At 44.1% G+C, this 27,901-nt stretch overlaps 1 protein-coding gene across 4 annotated transcripts in view; it reads right to left on the reverse strand.

Moving 5' to 3' along the window:
* The window catches only part of MAP4K4 (mitogen-activated protein kinase kinase kinase kinase 4), a 232,675-nt gene extending 206,599 nt beyond the window's left edge, over positions 1-26,076 (reverse strand). For 3 of the 4 annotated variants that reach the window (XM_068268254.1, XM_068268253.1, XM_068268251.1), the window contains exons 1-2: positions 25,600-26,075; positions 24,993-25,058 (exon numbers count right to left, since the gene is read on the reverse strand). In XM_068268254.1, the coding sequence (XP_068124355.1) occupies positions 24,993-25,058; positions 25,600-25,656 (123 nt within the window). In that variant the 5' untranslated portion in view covers positions 25,657-26,075. Of the gene's footprint in view, positions 1-24,992; positions 25,059-25,599 lie in introns of all 4 variants that reach the window. The other variant, XM_068268252.1, reaches the window with a different exon arrangement.
* Between the last annotated feature and the right edge of the window lie 1,825 nt (positions 26,077-27,901).

Raw genomic sequence — 27,901 nt, forward strand, 5'->3', positions numbered from 1 at the left:
TTTGAATTTCTAACCAACTACAGCCATTAGCAACCAATATTGCATTTTGTCTTGCTCAAAGGAGAATTGCACAAGCACACAGGTATTGCTGAGGTGAACTCTGAAATAACTAGTTGCATACAATTTACCTGCCCTATAACTGCCCATTAAAAAAATAATAATGTGGTTCTATTTGACTCACTGCTATGTTATCATAGAACTTATGGATAGAGTAAAAAAGTAAAACATGAAAACACAGAGTTGACAGAGGCTTTTAAAACTGGACCTGAACTCTCACACAGGACAAAAGGAAAAACAGAGAAATGCACCCTGTATGTATTTATAGAGTTCGGCCTCTCTAATTCCCCCTCATCTGTGACTAATCACAAATTGTAATTTGATCTCAGCTGAGTCAGCTGACTGACATGGCAGAGAGGTTAATTTGTAAACACAGGATGTTACCAACATGTCTGCTTCTATGAAAGCAGGAAGTAGAAACACTGCAGATTTATTGCAGGATCTGTATCAGCTGTAACACAGACAATGTTTTTCTTTAAAGGTTATTATGCTGTTGCAGATCTTAGAGCAGAGAGTAAGTTCTGGGTCCACTTTAAACTGTGAAAAATAAAAAAATAAAAATTCTACTGCAAAAATCCTAGACATTAATATAAGATTATTGCAGGCAACATAATAGCTTTCGATTTCCAGTCCACCTTCCCCCTAAAACTGATTCCAAAAAGATACATAGTGTTTCAGTTTATTCCTCTACATTGGATGTCTACAATGCTTGAAAGAGACCCTGCAAGAACCTGGATCAAGAGATGCGTTATATTTTGTAGACATTTGATCCCAGTCATGCTGAGAATCAGTCAGCTGAGACAATGAGCTCAAAGACACAGCAGGATTTTCTTTAACCAGCTTCCTGTGTGCAATAAATAAGACCAATAAACAAGGCCAGCTTGTCTTCCAGGTGCCAGTCACAGTATAAGCAGACACCTTGATTTCACACTCCTGCCTCAGGACAATGAAAAAAACTATACCAAAACAAAGCGGAGAACAATTTACACCATTTACCAGATACAGAAAGAGCTGATCATTGCAAAATGATAATACCATCACGCCTCAACCCAACCAGCTCATCACACATTTCAGCATGTTTGGCAGCCTTCATTTTATTGTCTGAACAAGTACTGGGACATGCCAAGATACCACCATCCATCTTGTGATTTAAAGGGATACTCCGCTTTTATGCTAGGAATACACAGTTCGTTTTTGCCATGCGTTTCTGCTCTCAATCGTTTTTGCTGCTCGATTCAGCTCTCAATTCTTATCTTCCTCTCATTTTTCTTATCTTTTTCCATTCACTTCTATCAGAAAACAAGCGGCCAAAGAATCTAAAGTGAGATCGGACATATCGGAAATTATCTATTGAACCATCTTATCAGCTTAAAAACGAATCGTGTATTCCCTGCATATGAACAACTGTAGTAAAAGGTATATGGAGGTAGCCATATGTATTTACTTTTAAGCAGTACCAGTTGCCTGGCAACCCTGCTGGTCCATTTAGTTGCAGTAGTGTTTGAATCAGACCAGAAACAAGCATGCAGCAAATTTTGTCAGATCGGACAATGTCAGAAATACCAGCTCTGCTGCATGCTTGTTCAGGGTTTAAGGCTAAAAGTATCAGAGACAGAATCAGCAGAGCTGCCTAGAAATTGGTATTGCTTAAAAGGAAATAAATATTGCACCTTCTATATATCTCTCACTACAGTTGTCCTTTAAGATGAAAATTGCAGCAGTCATAATGCGTTGTTAATACAAAGTAATTCAATTTGCAGACTGCTATGAATTTCCAAAGCTGACTGATAAGGAATTTTCACTTGGAATCTGTACTATGTGTGGAGAATGCAAAGTTTAGAAAGCTTGCCATTTTGCTACAGTAGTAAACAGCTGCTTAGAATAGGCTCTCAATTCTACTAGACGCCATTTCTGAAGTGATTGTGTTTTGCCAATCGCAAGGACACAGTAATGATGTAAATCGTGGTGTTCTGTTCCCACTAGCGCAATGCGATTCTTGTGGAATTGTAAACGCACTGCATTCTGCATTTTTTTTTTTTTTTTTTGCGGTCTTTCATATTCCATACAGGCAGCTGAAAGGTACTTTGCAATCAAAGAAAAAGTCGCATTGCCAATGCAAGGAAAAGAAAGCATGCATATATGCATTTTCATTTACAGCACCTAGACTAATTAATTGACTGGCATCAAGTGTAGACTACTACCATACCACAATCTCTAACAAGAACTCCGGGGACTATCTGTTCAGTGCTAGGTACACATGATGCAATGCAATTGACTATTTCCACCATGTGCGATCTGATTATCCGATCAATTTTCCATTCACTTCAGTGTTTTCCCCAAGCTCTTTTAGCTGAGTGCTCCACCCAATTCATTTTGGTGAACACTCGACTGTCATCTGCTCACCTCCTCCTGTGCTGTAAGCAGAGTTGTGATGGCACTGCCTTCCCCCATCACGCCCCACCCGTCTACTTTTTCATGCCACTCGGCCGGAAAAATATTGTGCGGAGAACACTGCACTTCTATCAGAAAATCAATCGGAAATTATATTGGACATGTTAGAAATAGTCGATCTGACAGTAAATCTGGCAGAACATTGCATCATGTGTACCTAGCATTACATATAAGCAGCAAGAATAAGGTTTGCCATTACCCCTGAAAAGCATAGGAAGGAAAAATAAAATGCCTTTTTTTTCCTAGAATAGCAGTAAACCTAAAAAAAAAAGTATGAACAGACCAACACGTAACCAAATTTACTGTTTGTAACAGTTTCCACCAATCATTCTGGTGTCTGTACAGGCATACAAGTTCTTCTGTGTCTGTCAGAACACAGGCAAAGTTTGGCTGCTGTGGAATTTTTCAAGAGATTGCCTTGTCCCCAGGACTGTGGGTAGCCTCCTGCTCCTTTTTCCTATCTTCTATGTAGAACAGCACAGGGAGTCCCTGGTTAAAGGATAGTAAACAGATAGGGACTGTAGGTTTGTTCTCAACCTGAATGTGTACGCAGGTTGAAACACTGGGCTATCTATGTCCCTTCTCTGTGCCTTCAGTGCCCCCCCCCCCCCCCCTCTGTGCCACCTGTTCCCTGTGCCTTCACTGTGTCCCTCTAGGTCACACCTGTCCCTCTGGGTCTCCTTACATCCCCTTCTGCAGCCCTCCATCCCTCTGTGGCTCCTTCTGCCCCCGTGCCTTTTACTTCCTGCCGAGTCCCCGCCGCTATTGGAGGCTCTCCACAGTCCCCTTACCTGCCGCATTAGCGACGTCAGTCAGTCTGGCACAGCATTTATAATGGCTCTATCACCTGTTTATGCAGGTTAGCTAAGCAGAGTGTGCATGGAATGACCTATAACTGGCTGAAAGAACCATGGTCACTAGCTGACAAAAATCTAGTTTCTGTACCCAGTCACTGACATCACACCACACCACACAGCACAGCACGTCCCCTGTCCAAAAAACATTTTCCAAGCTTTTCATTTTGTATTGTAAACCTACACCAAAGACAACAAAATCACATGATAATATATCCACATAAGAACACAGCTTTCCAAGTAGTATGCTGCAACATCTATGAATACCATAAAAGCTTATTTTTTTGTCCAATTGTAGCGCTTAGTAATTCGACCACATAAATGCACCTTAAACTACATTGGCACAGGTTAAGTACAAAAACATACAGCATTTTATTGTCTACACTGCAACAGTCACATTTTATATGCCTTTAATAAGCAATTATCTAAACAGCCCTTTAAATGAAGTAGGCCTGAGGCAGATTAGTGTAGGCGACAGGTACTTAAAACTGATCTTCCTGGTTTCTTCTGTATTCGTTTAGTACAAATGCTAAGAAAACCGGTTAAATGTTTTTCTGAACAAGCTCAGACATGCCCAATTTCCCCAACACCATTTGATTCTGTGACATAATACTACTGTCAATTTTTTGAAGTATACCTGAATAGGGTTAAATTGGCTGCAATATTTATTTCCTTTTAAAGGGAGTCTGAAGTGAAAAGCATATGATATAATGAATTGTATGTGTAGTACAGCTAAGAAATAGGACATTAGTAGCAAAGGAAGGAGTCTCGTATTGTTTCCAGTATAGGAAGAGTTACAAAACTTCACTTGTTATCTAAGCAAAAGAGCTTCTCTGAGCTCTCTAACTAAAGAGAACAATGCTATTTTCTGAAGCACTTATCTCAACCTGTCTCACTGTTTGTTTCTTAAGGTTTTTCTGCCAGGAAGTTCAAAGGTTCATTAGCTCTGCTCGGTTTCTTCATTTAAAATACAGAGTGTAATTTGTTAACTGCAAATATTAGAGAAGGATACAATTTTATAGAAAAATAGCTACATAACTGAAAATAAAAATAATAGACTTTTCTTTGCTACTAATGTTCTATTAATTCTTCTTACTACACATACAAATCAACATAAGTGGGTTTTTTTTTTTTGCTTCAGTGTCACTCTAAAACAATTCCAGTGGCCTGGCAGTCCTGCTGATCTTTCCGGTTGCAGTGATATATTATTCCCACACCAGAAAGACAAGCAACTAATTCAGCCAGACTTATATCAGAAACTTCTGGTATCATTGGTTGAAAATATTGTAATTCAATCATTTTACTGATGACCATGCAAGGGCTGTCATTTTGACCTTTTGTAGAGACGAAGTATGACAGACATGTACATATAGACCACAGCCAACAGCTCTCCTTTCCACTGTTATATCTCTTTGGCTTCATATAAACAAGTCAGCCAAATAAGATATTAAAATTATGATTATGAATTTTCAGTCGGAGGACTTCCGCGCGTATCTACAGAAAAAGTCTCAGGCACACTGGAGGAAGATATCCCCGGCCGCCTGACCGATCCTCCTGACTCCCCCTCAAAGCGCCGATCCTGCCGCCAGGCATGGATAGCGGTGTGAGGCTCTCCCCAAGCGCCCCGTACGGAATAGAAAAAACAACTGAGGAGCATGGGTATGTTGGTCTCTTATAAATTATGCAAATCTTATCTTTAAAGCTTCCTGTCCACAATGGGGGTTGAGAGAAGTCTCAGGAGGGGTGCTGTCCCGATATGATGTCTTGTGAAATAAAACACTAAAAACACTTTACATTTAAAGGAAAAATAAATAAATAAATCTGTTTAAAAAACTAGTGTTGTCTGAAAAATGGGGAGACAGTAGGCAAATACACAAGTTAAATATAAGTCTGTTTGTAATAGATGTATTTGTAGGCTGCATGTGTAAGTCCCTGTGTTTGATTACAGCTGCCAGTTTTCAGTAAAAAAGGGAAAAGGAACTGCTTGGACAAACTATTTTACACAGTACCTAATATTCCTACGGTTATTATTCGTGTTTATTTAAACTACCAAAATAAAAATCTATCCCCAAGAGAAACGTTTAGCAGATGACAACTTTCCATTCTAATAAACACAAATACATGAGCTTGCAGAAATCGGGATGGACATTTGAAAACTGAATGACAGAACACATTTGTGAAACCAAAATGCTTAAATTAGCAAAATTTCAGCCTTGAGAGTCAGTGAATACAACTGCTTGAGTTACGGCAGGTGAAAAAAAAATCCCTAGGCTGCTGAAAAGCAACAAAACAAACAAGAATGATGCAATTTCCATGGAAAACAGCATGGGGTGGGGTGTGATGTCTAAGCTTCCTGCAAACATAATAGGGTGCAAGCATTTAGGCAGGAACGTACACCTTTATATAATTTTTGATTTTCATAACATTGTGTAAAAAATAAAAAATTTATAAGGCCTTGTTCCCATTCGGCAACGCAGATCGTACGCCATCTGTGTTGGCATGCGCTGCACTGCTGATCCCACACAGAGAATGGGATTAGCGTTTTGCCCAAAATGCATGCAGCAGTGCAATAGCACATCGCACTGCTGCACTGCATAGTCTGAATGTCAGAAGTGCTGTCTATGCACTTCTGATGTTCTTGTGTGTCACACACCAGCGCGTATAGTGGGAAGGGAAATTAAAAGTTTTTGGACTATACTGACGTGTATTTAAGTGAACTCCAAACAAACAGTTAAATGTTACTTTGGAATTGCCGCCAATTCCAAGAAAACACAAATCACTGCTGAAATGGCTCTAGTGTGCCCCAGGCCTGAGGCAATCTAGAGATCGCAAATCACTCTCAAAAACACTAGCATGAGAGATTTCATTCAGGGAATGCAGATGACAAAATCTCATTCCCTGAATGAAGTCGGTCTGCTCCTGTGGAATCACTGCCATAGGCTTTCATTATTCCCAGAAAGCATACATCGCTGCTGAAACAACTCTGGTGGGCCCAAAGTCTGAGGCTTCATTCATATTATGCAAGGCAGGCAGCATGCATTATGACGCACTGCATGGTATAGCCCTTGTGTACTCCACTGCAGTGCTGACCCCATTCAGTTATCCAGAGTGGGGCAATGCTGCATGGCATACAGAAATGTGGACTTCTCTGCATAACGGCAACACCCACAAGCAAAGGTAGTCTGATCTCTCTAATGTCCTTGAAGATGTCACACTTTAGCCTCTATACTGTCTAGCACCACACATATGCAAGCAGAGCTGCATCAGCCTTGTGATTCAGCAGATCTCTGCTGTGATAGTCCTCATCACACGTCTAGGAGGCGTTACAGCAGCAGTGTTAAATATGATCTGAAAAACAGAAGTTTGCCTTCTTAAAAACAGAAGGTATGTACAATTATTCAGATTGGAGTGAGCTCTGAAATGACTCCCAGTGCATCACTGCTGAATGCAAAAACTGATTCAGAGTTGGATTAGCCGATTCCTAGGCAATCGACAGATATCTTGTATCCTGCCCGATCGGATAAGCTGGTTGATTCAGCATTATATCAGCCACTTGTCATCAATTTCATTCAACATGCAGTACGCTTTATACCTCTAGGGCTCAAAGTACAAGAGCAGCTAAGGAAGGAAGCAGCCCACCTGGGGAACACCAAGTAAGCTGCACACTAGTTAACCTACTAGAATGTTGTTGTTTTTTTTGGATAAGGGTGGATATCAGAGACCCTGGAGGAAATCCACAGACATGGGGAGAACATACAAAATTAAGGCAGATGGCTCCTGGGCCAGTAATCAAACCTGGGATAGTAGCCCAACAAGATGAGAGCCATTACACCTCTGTGCCGACTCCAAGTAACATATGGTGGATAAACGGTGCCCAAAACCATGGTTAGTGATTATTTTGCCCACGTTATACAAGCAAGAAGAGGAAAATGAGAAAAACAAAGATGTTTTCCAGTGTTAGATGCAGAAGGAACTACAAGAGGAAGAGCAGTAAACCAAAGATTTACCAACATCGTGGACCACAAACAAGGTGGCTGGTGATGTTGTAGGACTCTTGTAAAAGACAGGAACATGAAACCTAATTGAGAAAGGGGGGTCTTTTAAAGCATACTCGAAGCAAAAGGTACAGAACTGCATTTCATTAATAACGCATTAATTTATTTAAAAGCGCAACTCAAGAATCCTAAGGAAAAAAAAAATAGTTTTTTTTTAGTAGCGTTTCACTTACCTGGGGCTTCTGCCAGCCCCCTGCAGCCAACCTGCTCCCATAAAGTAAAATATAAACATATAGCTTCTTTCACAGACAAAATTGAATTCTATGTGAATTTGTCAAGATTTCCAGGGCCCACTAGCAGTGTGCTTCCTGATCATTGGCAATCAACAAAGCACTAAGACAGTAGAACACTATGAGGGGGATTCCCCCCTCTTGCTATTTGTATTAAATCGTAAATACGCTGCCTGTAGCCTTTTGTGGGCAACTGTGATTGAAATAATGCTATAAAATCAAGTATTCCTTCAAAATAGCTTGCTACAATGCTGAACAAACCACAAATGCTTAGTGTTTGCAACTGCTAGTGGATAACGGTCCATTAAGGAATAATGGATGTCACAGTGTACCAATAATGGCACCCTAAGTTGTTGCAAGGACTTGTTTCCCCTTCGGACAGGGAATCGCAGCCACCTATAGGAAATGACCACAGTGTGGCAGGTGCATTGTGGTACAACAGCATGCGGTATGCAAAGTGCTGCAAAAAAAACGTGCGTTACATTAAATTGCAAAGTAATGCACATGTACGATGTGTAAAAACCCTTAGGCTGCGTTCACAGTGGTGGCATGCAGTGCAGCTTAACGGCTACATTGTAACATGGCTTGCCTGACTGCAATGTACCAACTAAGGCACATCCACAATGCAGTCTGTGCAGTATAATGGCTTGCAACATCATAACGCACTGCATGTGGTTTAAAGTGTAACTGTCAGGCATAAAATCAATTCTTTATTTTTATCTGGTAAACAAGTAATATGGATACTAACCAGGTAATCCAAAAGTTAAATTCACCATTACTTTTCTTGTTGATAAATGATCATTTCTCAGTTTACCTGACTCTTATTTGGTACTCACAACATTTGGTACTCAAAAAGGAAGTTGCAGGGCATACTGGGTTGTCCTTTTTTGCTTCTCTATTCCCCTCAGACTTAAAGTGAACCAGAGACGAAGCACCCTCATGTATTTTCCATATAGATCAGTGGGAACATTAGAGAAAACACTTACCATGCTTTCTGTTCCATTCTGCACTGCACAGCTTGTTTCTTATCAGACCTGACAAAATCCCAGACTAAAGGTAGCCATACACTGGTCGATTTGCCATTAGATCGACCAGCTGACAGATCCCTATCTGATCAGAGAGGGATCGTATGGCTGCCTTTACTGCAAACAGATTGTGAATAGATTTCAGCCTGAAACCGATCACAATCTGTGGAGCCGCCGCTGCCGCCTGCCCCCCCCGCGCATACATTATTATTATTATTATTTTTTATTTATATAGCGCCAACATATTCCGCAGCGCTTTACAAAGCACAATAAGACGACAAGGGGAACATAGATACAACTAACAAATGTACAACAGAGTTCCAAGCAGCACAAATATTGTTACAAGAACAGTAAACATTAGGAGGATGACCCTGCCCTTGCGAGCTTACAATCTAATGGGTAGTGGGGGACACACTAGGTAAGGGGGTGGAGGATGGATGAGGCAGTGATTCTTTGCCTCTGATTACATTGTGACAGATAAGTAAATAAGGGCTAGAGAATGTTATAAGCTTGTCTGAAAAGGTGTGTTTTAAGAGTGCGTTTGAAGATGTCCAGGTTTGGAGCATGACGTACAGGCTGTGGAAGAGAGTTCCAGATAAGGGCTGATGCTCGTGTAAAGTCCTGGATGCGAGCCTGAGAGGAGGTGATCAGCTTAGATGCCAGGAGAATTTCTTGGGAGGAGCGAAGGTTGCGGGAGGGACAATATCTTGAGATGAGTGAGGAGATGTATGGAGGAGACAACTCGTGGAGCTGGCTCCCGGGCATCTTCTCCACGCTGCACCCGCTCCATCCCGGCGCTTCCTGTGTCACTCCGTGACCAGGAAGTTCAAATAGAGCACCCTCTATTTGAACTTCCTGGTCGCTGCAGTGACAGGAAGCGCCGGGATGGAGCGGGTGCAGCGCGGAGAAGACGCCCGGGAGCCAGCGTCAGGTAATGTATACCTGATCGGATCGGCCGCCGCTAGCGACGTGCTCCCTACCCGCAGGCGATCGAGGGTAATTTCCCGCACGGTGCGATCAACGGACCGATCCGATTTCGGGAGGAAATCGGATCGGCGGGTGCGTTTAGTGCGAACGATTGGCAGCAGATTCGATCTCAGGATCGAATCTGCTGTCGAAACGGCCGCGAATCGGGCCAGTGTATGGCCACTTTAAGCATTCAGTCTGGCTTTGCTACAATGACTCAGCTATAATGATTTCTGAGCAGAGCCAGCAGGGGGCAGGTTTGGACTTGAAAAGACGAGAGAACACAGACTGAGCTATAAATATTCCTGAACAAAGCCAGACTGAAAGCTCAGTCGGGGATTTTATCAGGGCCGATTAGAAGCAAGCTGTGCAATGCAGAATGAAACAGAAAGAAAGGTAGGCATTTTCTCTAATGTTCCCACTGATATATATGGTAAAATACACGAGGGTGCTTCGTCTCTGGTTTCCTTTAACTATGCAGCCTGAATGGCTGAAGCCTCTTTCCCTCCTGTTTTCCCCTCCCACACCTCTATTCTTCTCTGATTGGTCAATATTTCTCATCTTGAGACAATGCACTTTGTATAGTGAAGGGCTGGCAAATTAGGCAGAGGAGAGTAAAGCTGCGTTAACACGGCTGATCTTTACAAACGACGGGTCCTTAGAACGGCCCCGGGGGTGGCCGTTCTGCCGACAGTTTCCCGGTGTATACAGTCTGTCGGCAGGCTGATAAGGCTGGTTTTGACCGATCTGCCGGGAAACTGTCGGCAGAACTGCCGCCCCAAGGGCGGGTCTAAAGACCCGTCGTTTGTAAAGATCAGGCATGTGTATGCACCATAAGGGCGGAAATTAAATCAGGACTGGCTTCAAAAATAAATAAGTGTGGCTTCCCACACTTAAAATGGGAAATGCTATGAATGATTTTCTCTTTTTTTACTGTAGAAAAATCACTAAAATCAAAACATGGACAGTGCAATATATGTTATGTAAATAGAGCAAGTATTTATCTACTTATATATGTGTTTTTTTATGAGATAGTATGACTGACAGCTCCTCTAACACAGTGAAGCATTTCTGCACAACGTGTGTTAACAGTTCTTCCTTTACTGTATGCGATGCAACAAGCAGAAAACATACAGTAGTTACAGTTAGGTTGAAAACAAACACATACGTCCATCGAGTTCAACGTGAGGTGCTGCTTTGCCGTTACAGTGATATGCCATGCATGTATCGGAACAACTATCCATATAGGCCTAAGGGAAACCTTAACAGAGGGATATGGATGTTTGCTTTTAAACAATACCAGTTGCTTGGCAGTCCTGCTGATCTCTGGCCGCAGTAGTGGCTGAATCACACACCTGAAACAAGCATGCAGCTAATCCAGTCTGACTTCAGTCAGATCACCTGATCTGCATGCTTGTCCAGGGGCTGTGGCTGAAAGTATTAGAGACACAGGATCAGCAGGAGAGTCAGGCAACTGGTATTATTTTAAGGCTTCTTGCACACCAAGACGTTGCATTAGGTGGCACGTTAAGGTCGCATAACGTGCACCTAACACAACGTATGGTGCTGCAAGAGCCGACGGTAGAGTGAGCCGCGTTAGGCGGCTCGAGTCCTATAATGTCTCCCAGAGTGGCGCTGATTGGCCAGTGGGACCACGTGATGCGGAGCGAGACACTCCGCATCACGTGGTCCCGCCGGCCAATCAGCGCCCGCCAGTGCAGTGAATATTAAGTAGCCATGTGCGCGGCTACTGTAGCTGGCTCTCCCCGCCTCCTCCGCCCCCCACTGCGCATGTGCAAACAGTCTAACGCGGCTATAGCCGCTCCAACGGCGTAGCATGCTGCACTTTGCACAGAACGTGCAGCGTTACATGTAACGCAACGTGGGCTGTGTGAACAGCCCACTTGTGTTACATTGCTGTGCTTTGGGGGAGCGTTACAGGCGCACTAACGTGCGCCTGTAACGTCTTGGTGTGCAAGCAGCCTAAAAGGAAAAAAAATCCATATTCTTCTCAGTTTAGGCTCCCTTTAAGACCTTGGTCACCCAGCTAGTTACTTTTTCCTAGAGTGAGGTCTTATAATTGCCCACACCTACTTCCTATTGTGTTCCTGCTATTATAGGGAAGGCACCACACTTCCACTGTTAATCAAGCCTAACTGATAAGCAAAATAATTGTCCTAACATGCAAATTTACACCGACCCAGGGATGTGGGTTCAAGGTGCGTTTGTAGTTTCTGGGGGGGCTCAGCGCATCTCTGAGCAGAGGCCATTCAGAGGGTGATGCGCTGATCCCACTTTTTTGCGCAATTTTCAATTTTACTTGGTAGCGCGCCCAGGCTATGCATATGCATAGGTAGGATTTAGTTAGTGTTAGGTCCCCTCCCATGGAGGAAAGACTTCATCGACAGTGGCAGTGTTCTCCCCAGAATTTTTTTCCAGCCGGGTGGCATGAATTAGTAGCCGGGTGGCATGAAAAAGTAGCCGGGTGGGTCGAGATGAAAATGCAGGGCAACTCTGCTTACAGCATAGGAGGAGGTCAGGAAGTGAGCCGATGACAGCCGGGTGGTCACCAAATCTAGCCGGGTGGAGCACCCGGCTAAAAGAGCCTGGGGAGAACACTGAGTGGGAGGGACAAGTACTTAACAAGTTGCATGCAAGCTGTTATAGGAAACTAACATCCTCCAAGTGGTAGACAGGTCATGTGTATGCTCAGTGTGTATTTTATCCCATAAGTGGGGCTTGCACTCTTTTGCAGGTAAGCACTCATCTGTTTTTAAGTAGCGCTGTTCATTTCTTTGCTATGTTTTAATTTATTTCTGGTCACCTGCTCCCACTTAACAGTTTTGCCTTTGGTGTATATGCAGAGCCTCTGTTTGGGTTCAAGGTGCGTTTGTAGTTTCTGGGGGGGCTCAGCGCATCTCTGAGCAGAGGCCATTCAGAGGCGGCCTGGTGATGCGCTGATCCCACTTTTTTGCACAAGCCTAACTGATAAGCAAAATAATTGTCCTAACATGCAAATTTACACCGACCCAGGGATGAAAACAAAATGAGTACATTGGTCAGCTGTCAGCTGGGTAATTATCAAGTAGCTCCGAGGCTTGGATTAGCTAGATTTAATTCTTCCCCTTGAGTTAATGGTAATTTGCATAAGGATAATTTTTTTGCTCGTTTACAGGAAGTGGTGAGTGCAAGACTGCTATACCCAACTTGGCAGACCAGGATCTGCAGGATGAGAACCAAAAGACGTCAAACCCATCATGAGGTTGGTGTTCGACAGACACACACACACACAAAGATGGAGGTTGTCTGTGCATCTTGTTTTTTCCAGGAATTTTGCATTAAAGTATAAGACCAAATGACAATCATAAAAGCATAACAAACAAATATACACAAGGCTTGACAGGTGTGAACATAAAAAAATGACTTATTGTGCTCCAAAATATAGGTCAACTACTAACCTAGGCTGTCAGTCACTTGAACATAAGAGTTCTACTCTCCACAAAATCATTCAGAAGTTGTGCACTGTGAATGTCTGTCTCACATATTATCACAGATTTAATTTGCTAAGTAAGCTGCTCTGTTAGCAACACTATACTACAGAAGCCTATTTTTACTTCTTTTACCCATTAACACATATCCCGCCTTCATAGACTAGGCATCACAGCACTCACCACTTTTTTTTAAAATATTACAGCATACAAGATTCCATTCACATTGAGAGGCCTTGCAGGAGACAACAACCATGATTTAAAATTAAAGTTAATTAAAATTAAAGTTAACACAGAAAAGGTTTTGCCCATCAACTGTTTTTCAATTTGTATGTGAAAAGCCGAAATCCACATCACTGCTCTAAAAGTCTTAGGGCTCTTTCACACTAACGCGTGCACAAACCCGATTTCGTGCAAGCGATATGACCTGCGGCATGACGGGAAGTTGCGGTTCGACACATATTACCAGGGCTAGTTGTAATTCATCCGACGGGAAAACTCTTGCGTCGTACGATTAATAGCTCCCAGAGACGTTACAATGTAATGCTCTGGAACGCTTTGTCTAATGTGAATGGCAACATGAAAGTCAATAGACTTTCATGTTACCTTTCCTACTGCATCTTTGGTGCGTTCTGTCAAAACAGATGGAACAGCTCTTAGTGTGAAAGGACCCTTATACAAACATTCGACTTCTGACTCTTAAAAAAGGATCATTAATCTTTCAGACCAGAAATGAGTGTTGTCAAAAGCACTTGGTCTTGATAATTTCAGTTGACAGTCTGCTGGCAGCTCCATGGCAAGGTTGGTATGCTTTACCTAGCTAAGCTGGGGACAGGAAGAACAAAAACAAACAAAAAAAAAAAAACTTGCACAGCCAATTGCCAGTCACAAGGGTTTTGATGGGTCAAGACGACAGGGGAAAGCTACACAGACACTCAGCCAAAGCTTTCATAAAATGATTGAGGCCTGGAACCCACTGAAAACCGCAAACGCAAAACGCAACCGCTAGCGTTTTGTCTGAGCGGTTTGCAAGCGGATTCATGAGCGTTTTTGGTCGTGTTTTGCAACATTGTATTTTTCTTCCCCAGCGGGTGCCTAGCGTTTTGCGTTTTTATCCTGATTGGTCCTGTGAATTATTTTTCATTTTGTTACAGTGTGCTGAACCGCAAAACGCTAGCAAAACCGCTCAGTTTAGGTTTTGCTGAGCGTTTCCGCTAGCGGTTCAATACTTTACATTGAAGCGCTAACGCTCCCAAAATGCTGCACGTCCTGCGTTTGCGTTTCTGAGAAACGCAAACGCTCCTGTGGAAGTTGCCCCATCCATTAACATTAGCCCAGCGTTTTGGCAAACTGCTAGCGTATCGCAGTGCTGCCAAAACGCTGCCAAAAGCGCTCCTGTGGGTTCCAGCCCTAACAGTTTTTAAACAGTTGCACAATGCTTTAGAGCTTGTACCCCTATGAGCAGTGCAAAGGCTACTAATAGTAATGTGAAATAGTGGCACCAGTGCTGGAGGGTAGGGCTCCCACTTTATAGGACTTTGCCTTGGGCCTAGTAATAGCAGAATTTACATATGCACTGGTCAATTACGGCCTAATCCGGCAAGCAATGGATCATTCCTGAATCAGAAATCAATTAGGTAGTAGTGATCAATGTATTGTCCTACTCAGCTTCAGGCAGATTTCAGCAGAAATAGGTTAGTGGTGTCAATCCATCAACCTGCCACTTGCTCTAGATTTGTTAAGCAAAAGCATGCAGAAGTCTATTTTGTGACCCTCCTCCCCTTGCTCACTCACGGACTATTAGGCCTGGTGCACACCAAAAACCTCTAGCAGATCCGCAAAATGCTAGCAGATTTTGAAACGCTTTTTCTTCTTTTTCGGTAGCGTTTCAGCTAGCATTTTGCGGTTTTGTGAGGCGTTTTTGGTGTAGTAGATTTCATGTATTGTTACAGTAAGCTGTTACTGAACAGCTACTGTAACAAAAACCGCCTGGCAAACCGCTCTGAAGTGCCGTTTTTCAGAGCGGTTTGCGTTTTTCCTATACTTAACATTGAGGCAGAAACGCATCCGCAATCCAAAATCTGCAGCAGCCCTGGAGTATGTGTTTCTGCAAAACGCCTCCTGCTCTGGTGTGCACTAGCCCATTGAAATACATTACCCTAGCGTATCCGCACCCGCAAGCGGATCGCAAACCGCAGCAGAACCGCTCTGGTGTGCACTAGGCCTTAGAGCACCCAACCACATATTTTGGATTAACAGTCATAAACAAATTGGAAGTTAATCAATTGAATATGTTGAAGTCAATAGATCACTGGCAGTTTTTACTGAATCATCACCACATATATGATCACTTTAGGCCCCTTTTACACTTGCATTGCAAGTGTGCCTTGCGTTACCTAAAAAAAAAAGTGTTACCATGTTTTACCGCAGGGTGACGCAATGGCAATGCAAGTGAATTGGGCCGTTCACACTTACGGCATTGCGATGTGGTGGAAGTATCCAATCTGCCGCAATCCCGACGCACAGCCTGCAGTGCATTACTGTAAGCCCATAACGCTTGGGGTAATGGAAGTCTATGGCTGACGCAGGTAGTGTAAACAGCGTAGCGCTGTGTGGCGTGCACACATGGACTGATGGGAATCCCAGTGACATACTTCCTGCCCAGAAGAGAGTACGTCACTGAGCATGGGGCGGAACTATGCATATAATCCTATCTGCGCATTCTGACGCAGGGTCATAGGATTGTCGGTTGAGTTGTGGTGGGATGCAGCAGGAGCAAAGTGTAAAACTGGGCTTAAAGGGAAAATGAAGCGAGAGGAATACAGAAGTTGCCATCTTCATTTTCTAATAAACAATGCCAGATGCCGGACTCCTGTGCTAATATGCTGCCTCCAAAACTAAGCCACTGGCCCAGAATGAGCATGCAGCTCAGATGCTTTGGACTGTGGCCGCACTCCACTGGCTGCATGCTTGTGGTACAGTAGGTGTGGCTCAAAACCAAGTAAGTCCCAAATCTCAGCATGACAGCCAGGCAACTATCAGGTTTCTAATGCTGGGCATACACGGCACGTTTATGCACCGGTATCGAGCCAAAGGCTCGATGCCGGCGCGTCACCGTGCGGATCGATTACCGCTCGTCCCCGCAGGCACTTCCTTCTCAGCGCTTAGTTTTTGCCTATTGTCCGCCCGCGGGGATCGAGCAGGGAATAGATCCACGCGGTGATCGGACATGTCGGAAATTATCAATCGAGCCATCAGCGGCTCGATTGATAAGAAGAATCTGGGCCATGTATGCCCAGCATAAGGGACGGAAGATGGCAGCCTCTGTATGTCCTGTCACTTTACAGCCTTGCAGACTTGTTGCCTTATATCTGGTGTCCCTTATCCTGTGCACTTGGTCAGGTAAACAGTAAAGGCGCGTACACATGCCGGATTCCTTCAAACGACGAGTCGTCAGACCAGCCCACGGGGCAGCCGTTCTAGCGACAGTTTCCCTTTGTTTACAATCTGTCGGCAGGCTGATAAGGCTAGTTTTGACAGATCCGCCGAGCCAATCAGTCAAAATCAGCCTTAGCCTGCCGACAGATGTACACACTGGCAAACTGTCGGCAGAATGGCCGCCCCGTGGGCAGGTCTGACGACCCGCCATTTGCAGGAATCCTGCGTGTACGCGCCTTAATAATAGATAGACATTAAATTCTTCTTAAGGTGGCCATACACTGGTCGATTTGCCATCAGATTCGACCAACAGATAGATCCCTCTCTGATCAGAGAGGGATCATATGGCCACCTTTACTGCAAACAGATTGTGAATCGATTTAGTCCTGAAACCGGTCACAATCTGTGGCGCTGCCGCCCCCCCCCCCCCCCCCTCATACATTACCTGCTCCGGCGCGAGTCCCCTGGTCTTCTTCTCTGCTCCGGCTACTGAACTTCCTGTTCAGGGGACGTTTAAACAGTAGAGGGCGCTCTACTGTTTAAACTTCCTGCCGGGACAGGAAGTTCTCTGTAGCTCTGGAGCCCGAATCGAAGAGGAAGACCAGGGGACTCGCACCGGCTGGAGCAGGTAATGTATTACCGATGTATTGCGTCGGTTGTCGGGCATTCGAACGCCGCTAACAACGCACTCCCGACCCGCCGGCGACCGAGAAAAATCGTCCGCACGGATGGGTCGACGGGAATGATCAATTTCGGACGGAAATCGATCGTTCTGTCAGCGGTGTGCTCGGCGATTTCACAGCCGTTTCGATCACTGTGACCGAAACGGCTATATATCGGCGAGAAAATCGTTAGGTGTATGGGCCCCTTTAAGTGGGAGGTCAATCAGATAAAAAACGCAGTTAAAGTATGTGTTTCTCCACATGCCATCCTTAGCATACATGAAAACTGACTAAAGAATAACACTGGGAGTTGTGAAGCTAAAATGTAACTTTTAATCAATCATTCATTGTATTCTAGACTGGCAAACTATTTTAATAACTGTGACTAAAGACAAATTTGTAGGCCAGGACAGATCTAATTGAATCTCACAACCCAACAATTGGCTAGTAGATTGAGGTATATTGCTCCTGCCTACAGACATGTAGTATAAAATTACACCACCCCGCAAAAAACTCAACATGTTTCACCCCGTCTAACGGGGTAGAAAATGGCTAACAATGCTTAGAGTGCTAGTTACATCCCAAATAAATATTCATTTAATAGTCAGGACATATAGCCTTTCAGCTCTGTAGTAGCCAAAAAAGCTACTACAAAGCCTAGAGTGTGAACCTAGCTTAATTTTATTAACTGAATTAAGCTTTTTGTCCTTCATTGAATTTGTATTCCTAATAATCCTCTGGATAACAGTTTATAAAATACACATATTCAGTGAAGCATTCCATGCTCAAGTCTTTGTTTCTCATTGAATTCAATGTCAGTCAGCAACATCTGAACAACTTTTGATGGTTATCCAAATAGAATAACTTTACACTGAACGTTAATGAATGCTTTCTAGAATGCAGACCAAATGTTAGCAATTAATTTGATTGTGGATGGTATCTATATAAACAGAAAAACAACATCTGTGCAAAACAAGGCCTTCTAGGGGATGGTGAGCCGAAACTGCTTCTGGAGGCCAAATGATGCACGTGGCATCCAACATGCAAGACTTTTCTTAGAAGTAACGGCTGTAGGTTGCTGAAAGGCCATCACACACTACTAGAGGCTTTTAACATATTTCGATATTCGATTTGAAAGAACATTCAATCTAATGAAAAGGGGGAGGGGGTATGGAGGAGGTTGCAGGCAGATGAAGCGTTTGAGCAATATTTCACAGCTTTGTACTGCATCCAGAAGAAGTACACAGAAGTGACAGTGGTCAGGTTTATGTGGTCTGCTAGGCATCGCTATCCAGGTCAGCAATATTCACCATAACAATTGTTTCCCTAATCTGAAAGCTACAGCAATAGTGGTCAGCTTACTAAATGCTATTATCATAAGGTTAACTTGCTGGTAATATTTAAAGCAGACCTGAGCTCAGAACTTCCTCTCTGCTTTAAAAGATATGCAACAGCATAATAACCTTTAAAGAAAACTTTTCTTTGTTACAGCTTACAGAACTCCTGCACTATATCTGCAGTGTGTCTACTTCCCGCTTTCATGGAAGCAGACATATTAACATCCTGTGTTTACAAATTAGCTGCTCTGCCGTTAGAGAAGATTACTGAGCTGACAACTGAGAAATCACATTATGGTTGTGATTAGTCACAGATGAGGGGGCATTAGACAGGCTAAACTCTCTAAATACATACAGGGTGCATTTCTGTTTCCTTCTGTCCTGTGCAAGACCTCAGGTACACTTTAATGGGTTCAGAGTAAAACAGACCTTTGACAAGATTGCAGGCAATACAACATGGGCCCAACAACATTGGGGGGGGGGGGGGGAGCTGCTCAGTAGCACCACATCTATATAGATTTCTTTATGGTCTATGTCCCTGTTCCGCAGGTTTTCACAGTAATGTCCTATGCCCTTGGCAGCTGCAATGCATGCTTGGGATGAACGATACATGCCAGGAGGTGTAACCACATCAATGAACTACATCTTCCGGCATAAATCACAGCGGCTGGGGAAACAAGAGATCATCGTAGGAACTTTAAGCTGCAGCACAAGGTGACAGAAAATGGAAACTTCCATATACATGGGGGTGGGGCTACGGAGAAGCTCTCCCGTAAGTAAATGCCTGCTACACCCCAAAAACCCACATTAGAGGTTTGTTTGAAACGTTTTCTGAACTTTAGAGCATCCAGGTGCTCTATATGCTTTAAAGGGGAGATCCCAGGGAGATGCCGGCCTCGCCAGGTAGGCATCTTCTGCGCCTGCACGCCACTCGTGAGCGCACCCACGTGGTTTAGAGAGTTATGCACAGAACACTCCAGACCACATGAATGCGAGTGGCATGGCTGCGCTCAGAGATGCCTACCTGGCAAGGTCGGCGTTTCCAACGGAGGGGACCCTGGGACAATGGCTGGGAGCGGAGCTGCGGCGAGGGACATATTGGCTGCCAGGGGCTGGAGGAAGCCCCGGGTAAGTAGAACTTTTTTTTCCCCCTCGGATCTTTCCATTAAAGTTGAATGAAACCCAAAATAGAACAAATTCTAGAATTAAATCTAATCACATTAGCAAGCATAAATTTAGCTTTAGAATTGTGCTTTTCGAGATACAAACTCCAGTGTGTAGTTCAGCGCGCATTCATACAGGTTGTAGACCTCCTCCTTAAAGGACAACTGTGAGAGGGATATGGAGGCTGCCATATTGATTTCCTTTTAAAACAATACCAGTTGCCTGGCAGCCCTGCTGATCTGTTTTGCTGCAGTAGTGTCTGAATCACACTAGAAACAAGCATGCAGCTAATCTTGTCAGATGTGACAATGTCAGAAACACCTGATCTGCTGCATGCTTGTTCAGGGGCAATGGCTAAAAGGATTAGAGGCAGAGAATTAGCAGGATAACCAGGCAAACTGGTATTCGTTCAAAGGAAATAAATATGGCAGCATCCCTATCCATCTCACTTCAGTCCGAAGATATAACTAAAAAGTTGATGAGGTGGTACCTCTAATGACTTACTGTACAAGATTTCTTTGCAAACTTTTGAAACTTTAAGTTTCTTCATGCATGTTTCAAAGGCAATCATTAAAGTCATAAAAGGTATTACCTATTCAACTTTTGTTATGTCTTCAGATTCTCTCCATGACTAACACCAGACCACATGCAACTCTCTCACCTCAGTTGTCTTTTAAGCTCAGTTCCCATTTAGAACATTTGCGTTTCCACCAAGGGCTGCTATGAGAAACGCATCCACTCTCAACTTAAAATGCAGCAAATCGGGACTATTTTAATTTAGGATCTGTTAATAGTGTTTTGCTGCACTGCAGAAAATCTACTGAGCATGTATGTTTTTTGCTCAAGAGGGTGCAGAGCGTACAGTCGTACAAAAAGAGTCCCGATCTCCGTAAGACAACAATCTTTGTGCAGCTTGGGGCCAAGTGAGTACAGATGAGTGACCAGGCTACAGCCCTGTGACATGTTCTGTTGCTATGGTGGTGTGACGGCATGGCATACAATAAGAGCAGGATTAAGGCATGCAAAGATGTTCTGGCACTCCATTCAAATTCCTGTTTGCAGGGTTGAGGCCTTATAATTGCTCCCAATCAACTTATAAATCCTTCCTGCTCATGCAAGCACATTTCTCCTACAACATAGGGATTCTGGGAAACGTAGTACAGCAATTATTAATTAAACAGGAAGCAAACTAGTAGTGTAGTTCGAGACCCATTTGGCCCATGAAACAGGTATTCTGACCAGGACTTTCCTGCTATGCACTGATTACATTTCACATTTCCTAATTACTAGTAGAATTTGTATTGTTCAATTTTGGGCTTGGCTGGGCTGTGGTAAGGAAATATGGACAGAGAAGATAATATGAATATGGACATGCTGACTGCTCCCTTTTTGAAAAAGCTTCTTGCCCACTTCTCTGTCTGCCATACTATCTATGACTGACCCATAACGAGTTCACACACCAGGTGTTCCGACTCCACTAGCTGCATGATTGTTGCAGATGCTTGCACCTTAGACACTGATTAAGGCCTCGTTCAAATCTACCTAGCGCAGATGGCCGTGCGATCCGAACTCAGCGCATACGATCGCACACCATCTGCGCCGCTGCTCCCATCCATTGACAGTGATGGGATCAGCTCTGCGCTTCCGGGCAAAATGCATGCAGCAGTACGCAAGCGCTTCCTAGCACATCGTAATGCTGCGCAGCGCAGTAGATGAGAATGGTAGAAGGGCTGTGTATGCCCTTCTGCCATACCTGCGTTTCAGCACATCATACGTGCTTCCGGAAGCGCGTATGATGTGAACGAGGCCTAAGCCAAAAGATCAGCAGAACAGCCAAGAAACTGGTATTTAGTAAGAGGAATTAAGGATGAGAGACTGCATATTCTTCCAAATTCAGATACCCTTGAGGCCCTTTTTACACTACTCCCGATTTCATTGTTTTGCGTTACCCTTACTGCACACAGGGGAATGCAACAGCAATGAAAGTCTACGGGGCCTAGCACACTTACTCCGCCACGTCAGAAGATCCCAATAGTGCACCAACCCGCCACAAAGTCAGATTTCCACGGCGTTGCAACAGAATTCATGAAAGACAATGGGCGACTCAGAAATGTAAGACTTGTAGGCAGCAGCGGTGTGGCGCGCATGCGAGGAACTACGCAAATATGATAGGGAACCCGGCAATCTGAGTGACGTACTTCCTGTCCAGCAGGAAGTATGTCACAGAGCGGGGGGCGGCACTATGAATAAGACTGTCGGTGCACTCTGACACAGGGTTATATGAATGTAGTTTTTGGCGTTGTGATAAGATAGGGCGCAGCTTCGCAAAGCTATGGCCAGGTGTAAATCCAGCCTTAACCTCCTTCGTGATAATCCCGAGTCAGGCTCAGGACAGAAAGCCACAGAACAGGGTGGTAAACCTGTGCCTGAGTGAGTTTCATGCAGGAGCTGCTGCAGACCACTCTGAGGTAGGTTTTTCCTTCTTGTTTTTAGCGTCTAAAAGCTTATGAAAAAAATTGCATGGTTTCTAGACCTTAAATCTGGAAATAATCATAACGCCAGGGAGGTTAATGCTCATTACAATATACAGCTAAAACACTGTACTGCCTGGTACACAGCATGCAATTTCGCCAACAGATAGACCGGTCGAATAGATAATTTACCATAAATCCGATTTGATTTCAGATCATTTTTCTCATTGATTTTGTATAGAATTGATTGGAAAATCAACCGGAAATCTGATTGTACCTGTTGTAAATTATCAATTTGACCCATCTGACGGGACATTGCATGGTGTGTACCAGGCATAACTAAACATGAAAACTAAAGTGAGTGCCAACAAAATTAGAAGGCTGACTTTGCTCATACAAACTAGACAATGGGCTCTATTCACTAAGAGGCAAAAACACCGCAAAATTTTACCGCTATATTTCCGCCAGCGGTAAACTCCGCATTTTTCCACATTCACTAATATTTTCCGCATGTTTTCCGCATGCGGGAAAAAAGATGCGGAAACAGCCATTATTCATGCGGGAATCATGCGGTAAAAAGGTTGCATGAAAAAGTGTTTCAAAGAAAAAAAGTTAAAGTCCAGCAAGCACAGATCTCGTTTCCATCTATCACCTTCTGTCCGCTTTTCAGAAACATGTAGCAATCTGTAACATTGATGTGCTGATAAAAAGCGGACAGAAGCGCACTGAAGGCTCATACACACATCAGACCATAGTCTTTGGAAAATGAAAGATCAGACCAATTTTACCCCCTTCCATGTAGTATGAGAGCCATACCTACAGTCTATTCTATGAAGCTGAACTCCCCATCAGACAGAAATCTTTGCAAGATGCTGCACACACAGATGCTGTAGACATTCAAAATATCAGTATCTGCAAAAGATCTGTTCCTGCAAAAGATCTGTTCCTGCAAAATGCATTCATAGTCTATGATATCTGCAGATCATCATACACACCTTGTTTAACAGACATTCATCTGCAGATCAGATCCACCAGGATGGATTTTCAGATCTGCAGATGATTGTCAGATCTGCAGATGAATGTCAGTTAAACAAGGTGTGTATGATGATCTGCAGATCTCATAGACTATGAATGCAATTTGCAGGAAGGGATCTTTGGCAGGAACAGATCTTTTGCAGATACTGATCTTTTGTGTCTGTACAGCATCTGTGTGTGCAGCATCTTGCAAAGATTTTTTTCTGATGGGGAGTTCAGCTCCATAGAAAAGACTGTGAAGGTATGGCTCTCATACTACATGGAAGGGTGTAAAATTGGTCTGTGATCTTTCATTTTCAAAAGACCATGGTCTGATGTGTATGTGGCCTAAGTGGAAACAAGGCCTAAGCCTCCACACTTCATTAAAGTCAATGGAATGCGGAATATATCACCTACTATTTGTAGGTGAAAAAAATAAAATAAAACCCCATCGGTAAACAACGACGAAATGATGCGCCTGAACATTTTTGAGAATTGATTTTTTTACTGCGGAAAATACCGGCTTTTGCAGAAATTTTTCCGCATGAATCCCGCACTTTTACCGCATGCGGAAAAAACATGCAGAACATTTTGAGAATGTCAACTTGACGGAATTTTGGTCGCAAACTTCCCGCATGTACTTTACCGCATGCGGTAAGTCTTTGAGAATAGAGCCCAATGACTTGATATGCGATCTGCATTATTACAACCTAACCTGGGTGGTTTCTATAGACAATTACTCTCCTCATCACGCTTATTTACAAATCAGAACAAATAAAAGTATTGTTTTATTCCTGAAACCTCACATAAACCAAACCTCACCTGTCCCATAAGACAAACATTAAGGCTCACAGGCAATTCACTTTTTCTCCTGAATTTTCACACCTTGTTATATAAAATGCATTTTAAACCACCAGCCAGCAAGAAAATAATTGTAATAGTGCTTTTCCACCAACATGTGGGCACTTTTTCAATTGTAAAATGCTGAAAACATATTTGAAATAGGAAATGAAAATTATCTCCTAGGAGATAACTCAAGAGAAAAAGTTAATTGCAAATGGGCCTAAGTGAGAAAGCCTGTGCATTTAAATCTAGGTTAAGTAAATGAATGGATTTTACTATTGTGATAAAAGTGTGTTGCCAAGAACTACTCTGCATTTATACACTGTTTACAAAAGCATCACAAAGTGTCAAGGGGAGGGATCCTAATCCTAATGTATGACATAACATAACATGACCAAAACTGATTGACACACCTCTCCGACAACAAAATGACCAGATTTGCTGCATTGTGATTCTCTACTGTACAACGCACAGATGTCACTCCAAATGTAAAAGAGCTTATATTTACTATGCTTGTAGTCTGATCACACAGTTCTTTGAAGGGAAAGCTCAGATCAGTGCAAGGACAGGGCCACACAAAACCTGGACATACCAAAAACACTCATAAAACCAAAAGGAAACCCTGCAGTCCATGTCAGTCCTTATCAGGTCACATGCTTCAGCAAGTCAGTCAACATATCACCCACTGGCCTACATGATTCAAGATGATAAGCAAGGCCTGCAAAATCTGTCAACTGAAAAAAGGATAGCTACACAAAGCTCAGAAACACTTTCCGGTTCTCTTGTATAAGAATACTGTATTACATTTAGCCTCCGAGAGAGAGGGCCCACCCTAAACACCTTTGCAATCAAGCTATAGGCCGGCTTCTCAGACTAGAGTGGAAAATGCAGACCGCAGTATGATATAAACATAGACAAGACAATGTTTTCCACACACCTTATACACTTGTCCATAGGTTCCATTGCCCACCACTTCCACCAGTTCAAAAATCCCAGCCGGATCCTGAAAGGAAACAAAAACAGTGTGTGTATATATAGACTGTCAGCATATATTAGGGGTGGTAATGTGAGGAATGAGGGGATAGATGCAGCTGTTGCACCCTATTTTTTTCCTCCTCAGTTGAGGCACATGCCAATACATGCAAACAAAGGAAGCCAGTGTGACTTGTATGAACTCTCCATTCTAGCGCAGAAAATGATGACAACAGAATAGAAATATATACAAAACAAATTACAGATGAGAAAGGTGAGAGATAGAGAAGGGATGAGATAAGAAAGACAAGAAAGCTGCCCCCCATCGGCCTCTTGCAACATACAGGCTGGACTAGAGGGGCCCAGCCCTGCCTCCATCATATGGGTGGGGAGCTGCATCAGCAGCTGCTAGGGCTTCCAGTCCAGGCATACTGCACAGATCCACATTCATACCGACTGCACAACAGATACTGGAATCCCAGAGGCCAGTCCACACCTTGCTGGGCTTTCCTTTGTGTAAAATGAACACAGACACGTCTGCCTGCCAGGAATGGCAATCCAGCCATACTAACCCTCAAGGAGGAGAGGTCTATGTCCACCAGACTTTTGGCAGGCGAGTCATTAGCCATGGTCGCCCTGTCTTTTCTTCAGTAGCCCAGGCAGCCTGTGTCCTCCTCCCTCCCCTCTGCCCTGGATCCAGACACAGCAGGGCGAGCTCCTCTCCTCCCTCACTCTCTCCTTGCACGGCTCCAACTCCTCATTGGGGTGCAGCACACCCGCCTGTCCGTCCCCCAGTCCCTATTGTGCGGCTCTTCCCGTCTCTCCCGTGGACTGGCTGCAGCAAGGCGATCTACACCATGTTGAGGTGGCAGCTCCCAGCACTGTAGGCGCAGGCAGGCTGAATGTCTCTCTCCTCTCTCTTCCTTCCCTCCCCTCCCTCTTTTCTTCCTTTCTTCCTCCCCTCGGACACACAGACATGCAAAGAGGAGACAGAGAAGGGGGGGTGGGGAAGAGAAAATCCTCAGCCAGCACAGCTACTGGAGCACCGGCAGCACCAATCACTGTGCTATAGCAAACGAGGCATCCTCGCCGTCACTTTAGACGTGACAGCTCCTCCCAGCAGCCGCTAGGTGGCGCAGATTTCCGCTGTGCCTATCTGTAGTGCTGTCAGCATTATTCCCGGCGCATATGCACCCTCATCATAACTCTGCTCTGCATCATTTCCTCCTACTTACAGAAATAGGGCAGCTCTTTGCAGGGACTGATTTTACAATGCAATGACATAAAAAATATGATACAAATTCTGTAACATATTGGTAAAAAAAAAAAATCACAAAAAATGAAATTCATAATGAAAAAATAATGCATTGTTCCATCATTGATTACCAATATTGTTATCACCTGTAAGTACCTGGCACAATTTTTCACTTCACATCTAATTGCATGTATTCTATAGCCTTTAAAGCTGTGTTTGCGGGACTTTGGAATTTTGTCACAGAAAACAATATTTTATGCTCCTGGAGTCAGCAAAACCAGTGCTAAAGTCTACCGAAGTGTGGTCGATGGAGGCCAAACTCCAACTCCAAGCCTGCTTCGACTGCACAGATTGGAAAGCCCTGGAAGCACCGAACCTGGATGAGTGGGCGGACAATGTCTCCTCATACATCAGATTCTGTGAAGACTCCTGCATTCCATCCAGGTCCTTCAAGGTCTTTCCAAATAACAAACCCTGGTTCTCCAACAAGCTTCGGCAACTGAGGAGAAGCAAGGAAGCCGCGCACAAATCCGGCAACCAGGAGGACTTCAAGACGGCAAGAAACAACCTGAAGCATGAGCTGAGAGCCGCCAAGAGGGAGTATGCGGAGAAGATGCGACACAACCTTCGCTCGAATGACCTACGCACTGTCTGGAAAGGTCTAAAAGCTGCCACAAACTACAAACCTCCCCCACAACATGTGACGCCTAGCACTGAGCTAGCCGAGAACCTCAGCAATTTCTTTTGCAGGTTCGAGAACCAGGAGGCACCGGGAGGGCTAGCAATACCCCCAGATGCTCAGCCCTCAACTGCGGATGATAATAACCGAGGGCTGAGCATACCACCTCCGGCTGTGAGCGAGGCAGATGTCTTACGCCATCTAACAACTCTGAATGTCAGGAAAGCCTCCGGCCCGGATGGTGTGTCACCAGCCTGCCTAAAAACCGGTGCACGGCAGCTCGCTCCCATCCTCTCCTCCATCTACACCAGGTCCCTCCAGGAAAGCAAAGTCCCTGTGTGCTTCAAAAAGTCCACCATCATCCCTGTCCCCAAGAAGCAGGGAATCTCTGACCTGAACAACTACAGACCTGTGGCATTAACATCTGTCATCATGAAAACCTTCGAGAGGGTGGTCCTGTCCCACCTTAAGCTTTCTACCTCGGCGCTACTGGACCCGCTACAGTTTGCGTATAGAGCGAACAGATCCACTGACGATGCCATCAACATCTGCCTGGAGCTTACAAACAACCACATGGACAAACCGAACTCATATGTCAGAATCCTCCTGCTGGACTTCAGCTCAGCATTTAACACCATCTGCCCCCGCATACTCCAAAACAATCTCATGGCACTGAATGTACACCCCACCCTTTACTTATGGATTACACACTTCCTGACCAACAGGTCCCAAGCTGTCAAACTGGGGGATATCTCGTCTCAACCGAGGACAACAAACACAGGGGCTCCACAAGGCTGTGTTCTGTCACTGATCCTGTTCTCCCTCTATACAAACAACTGCAGATCCACTGTGGACTCGGTAAAAGTCATCAAATTCGCTGATGATACCACCATTGTTGGCCTTATAACAAACAATGATGAGCAGGACTATCGTCGCGAGG

Source organism: Hyperolius riggenbachi, chromosome 2, assembly GCF_040937935.1.
Source record: "Hyperolius riggenbachi isolate aHypRig1 chromosome 2, aHypRig1.pri, whole genome shotgun sequence".
In the NCBI taxonomy this organism is placed as follows: Eukaryota; Metazoa; Chordata; class Amphibia; order Anura; family Hyperoliidae; genus Hyperolius; species Hyperolius riggenbachi.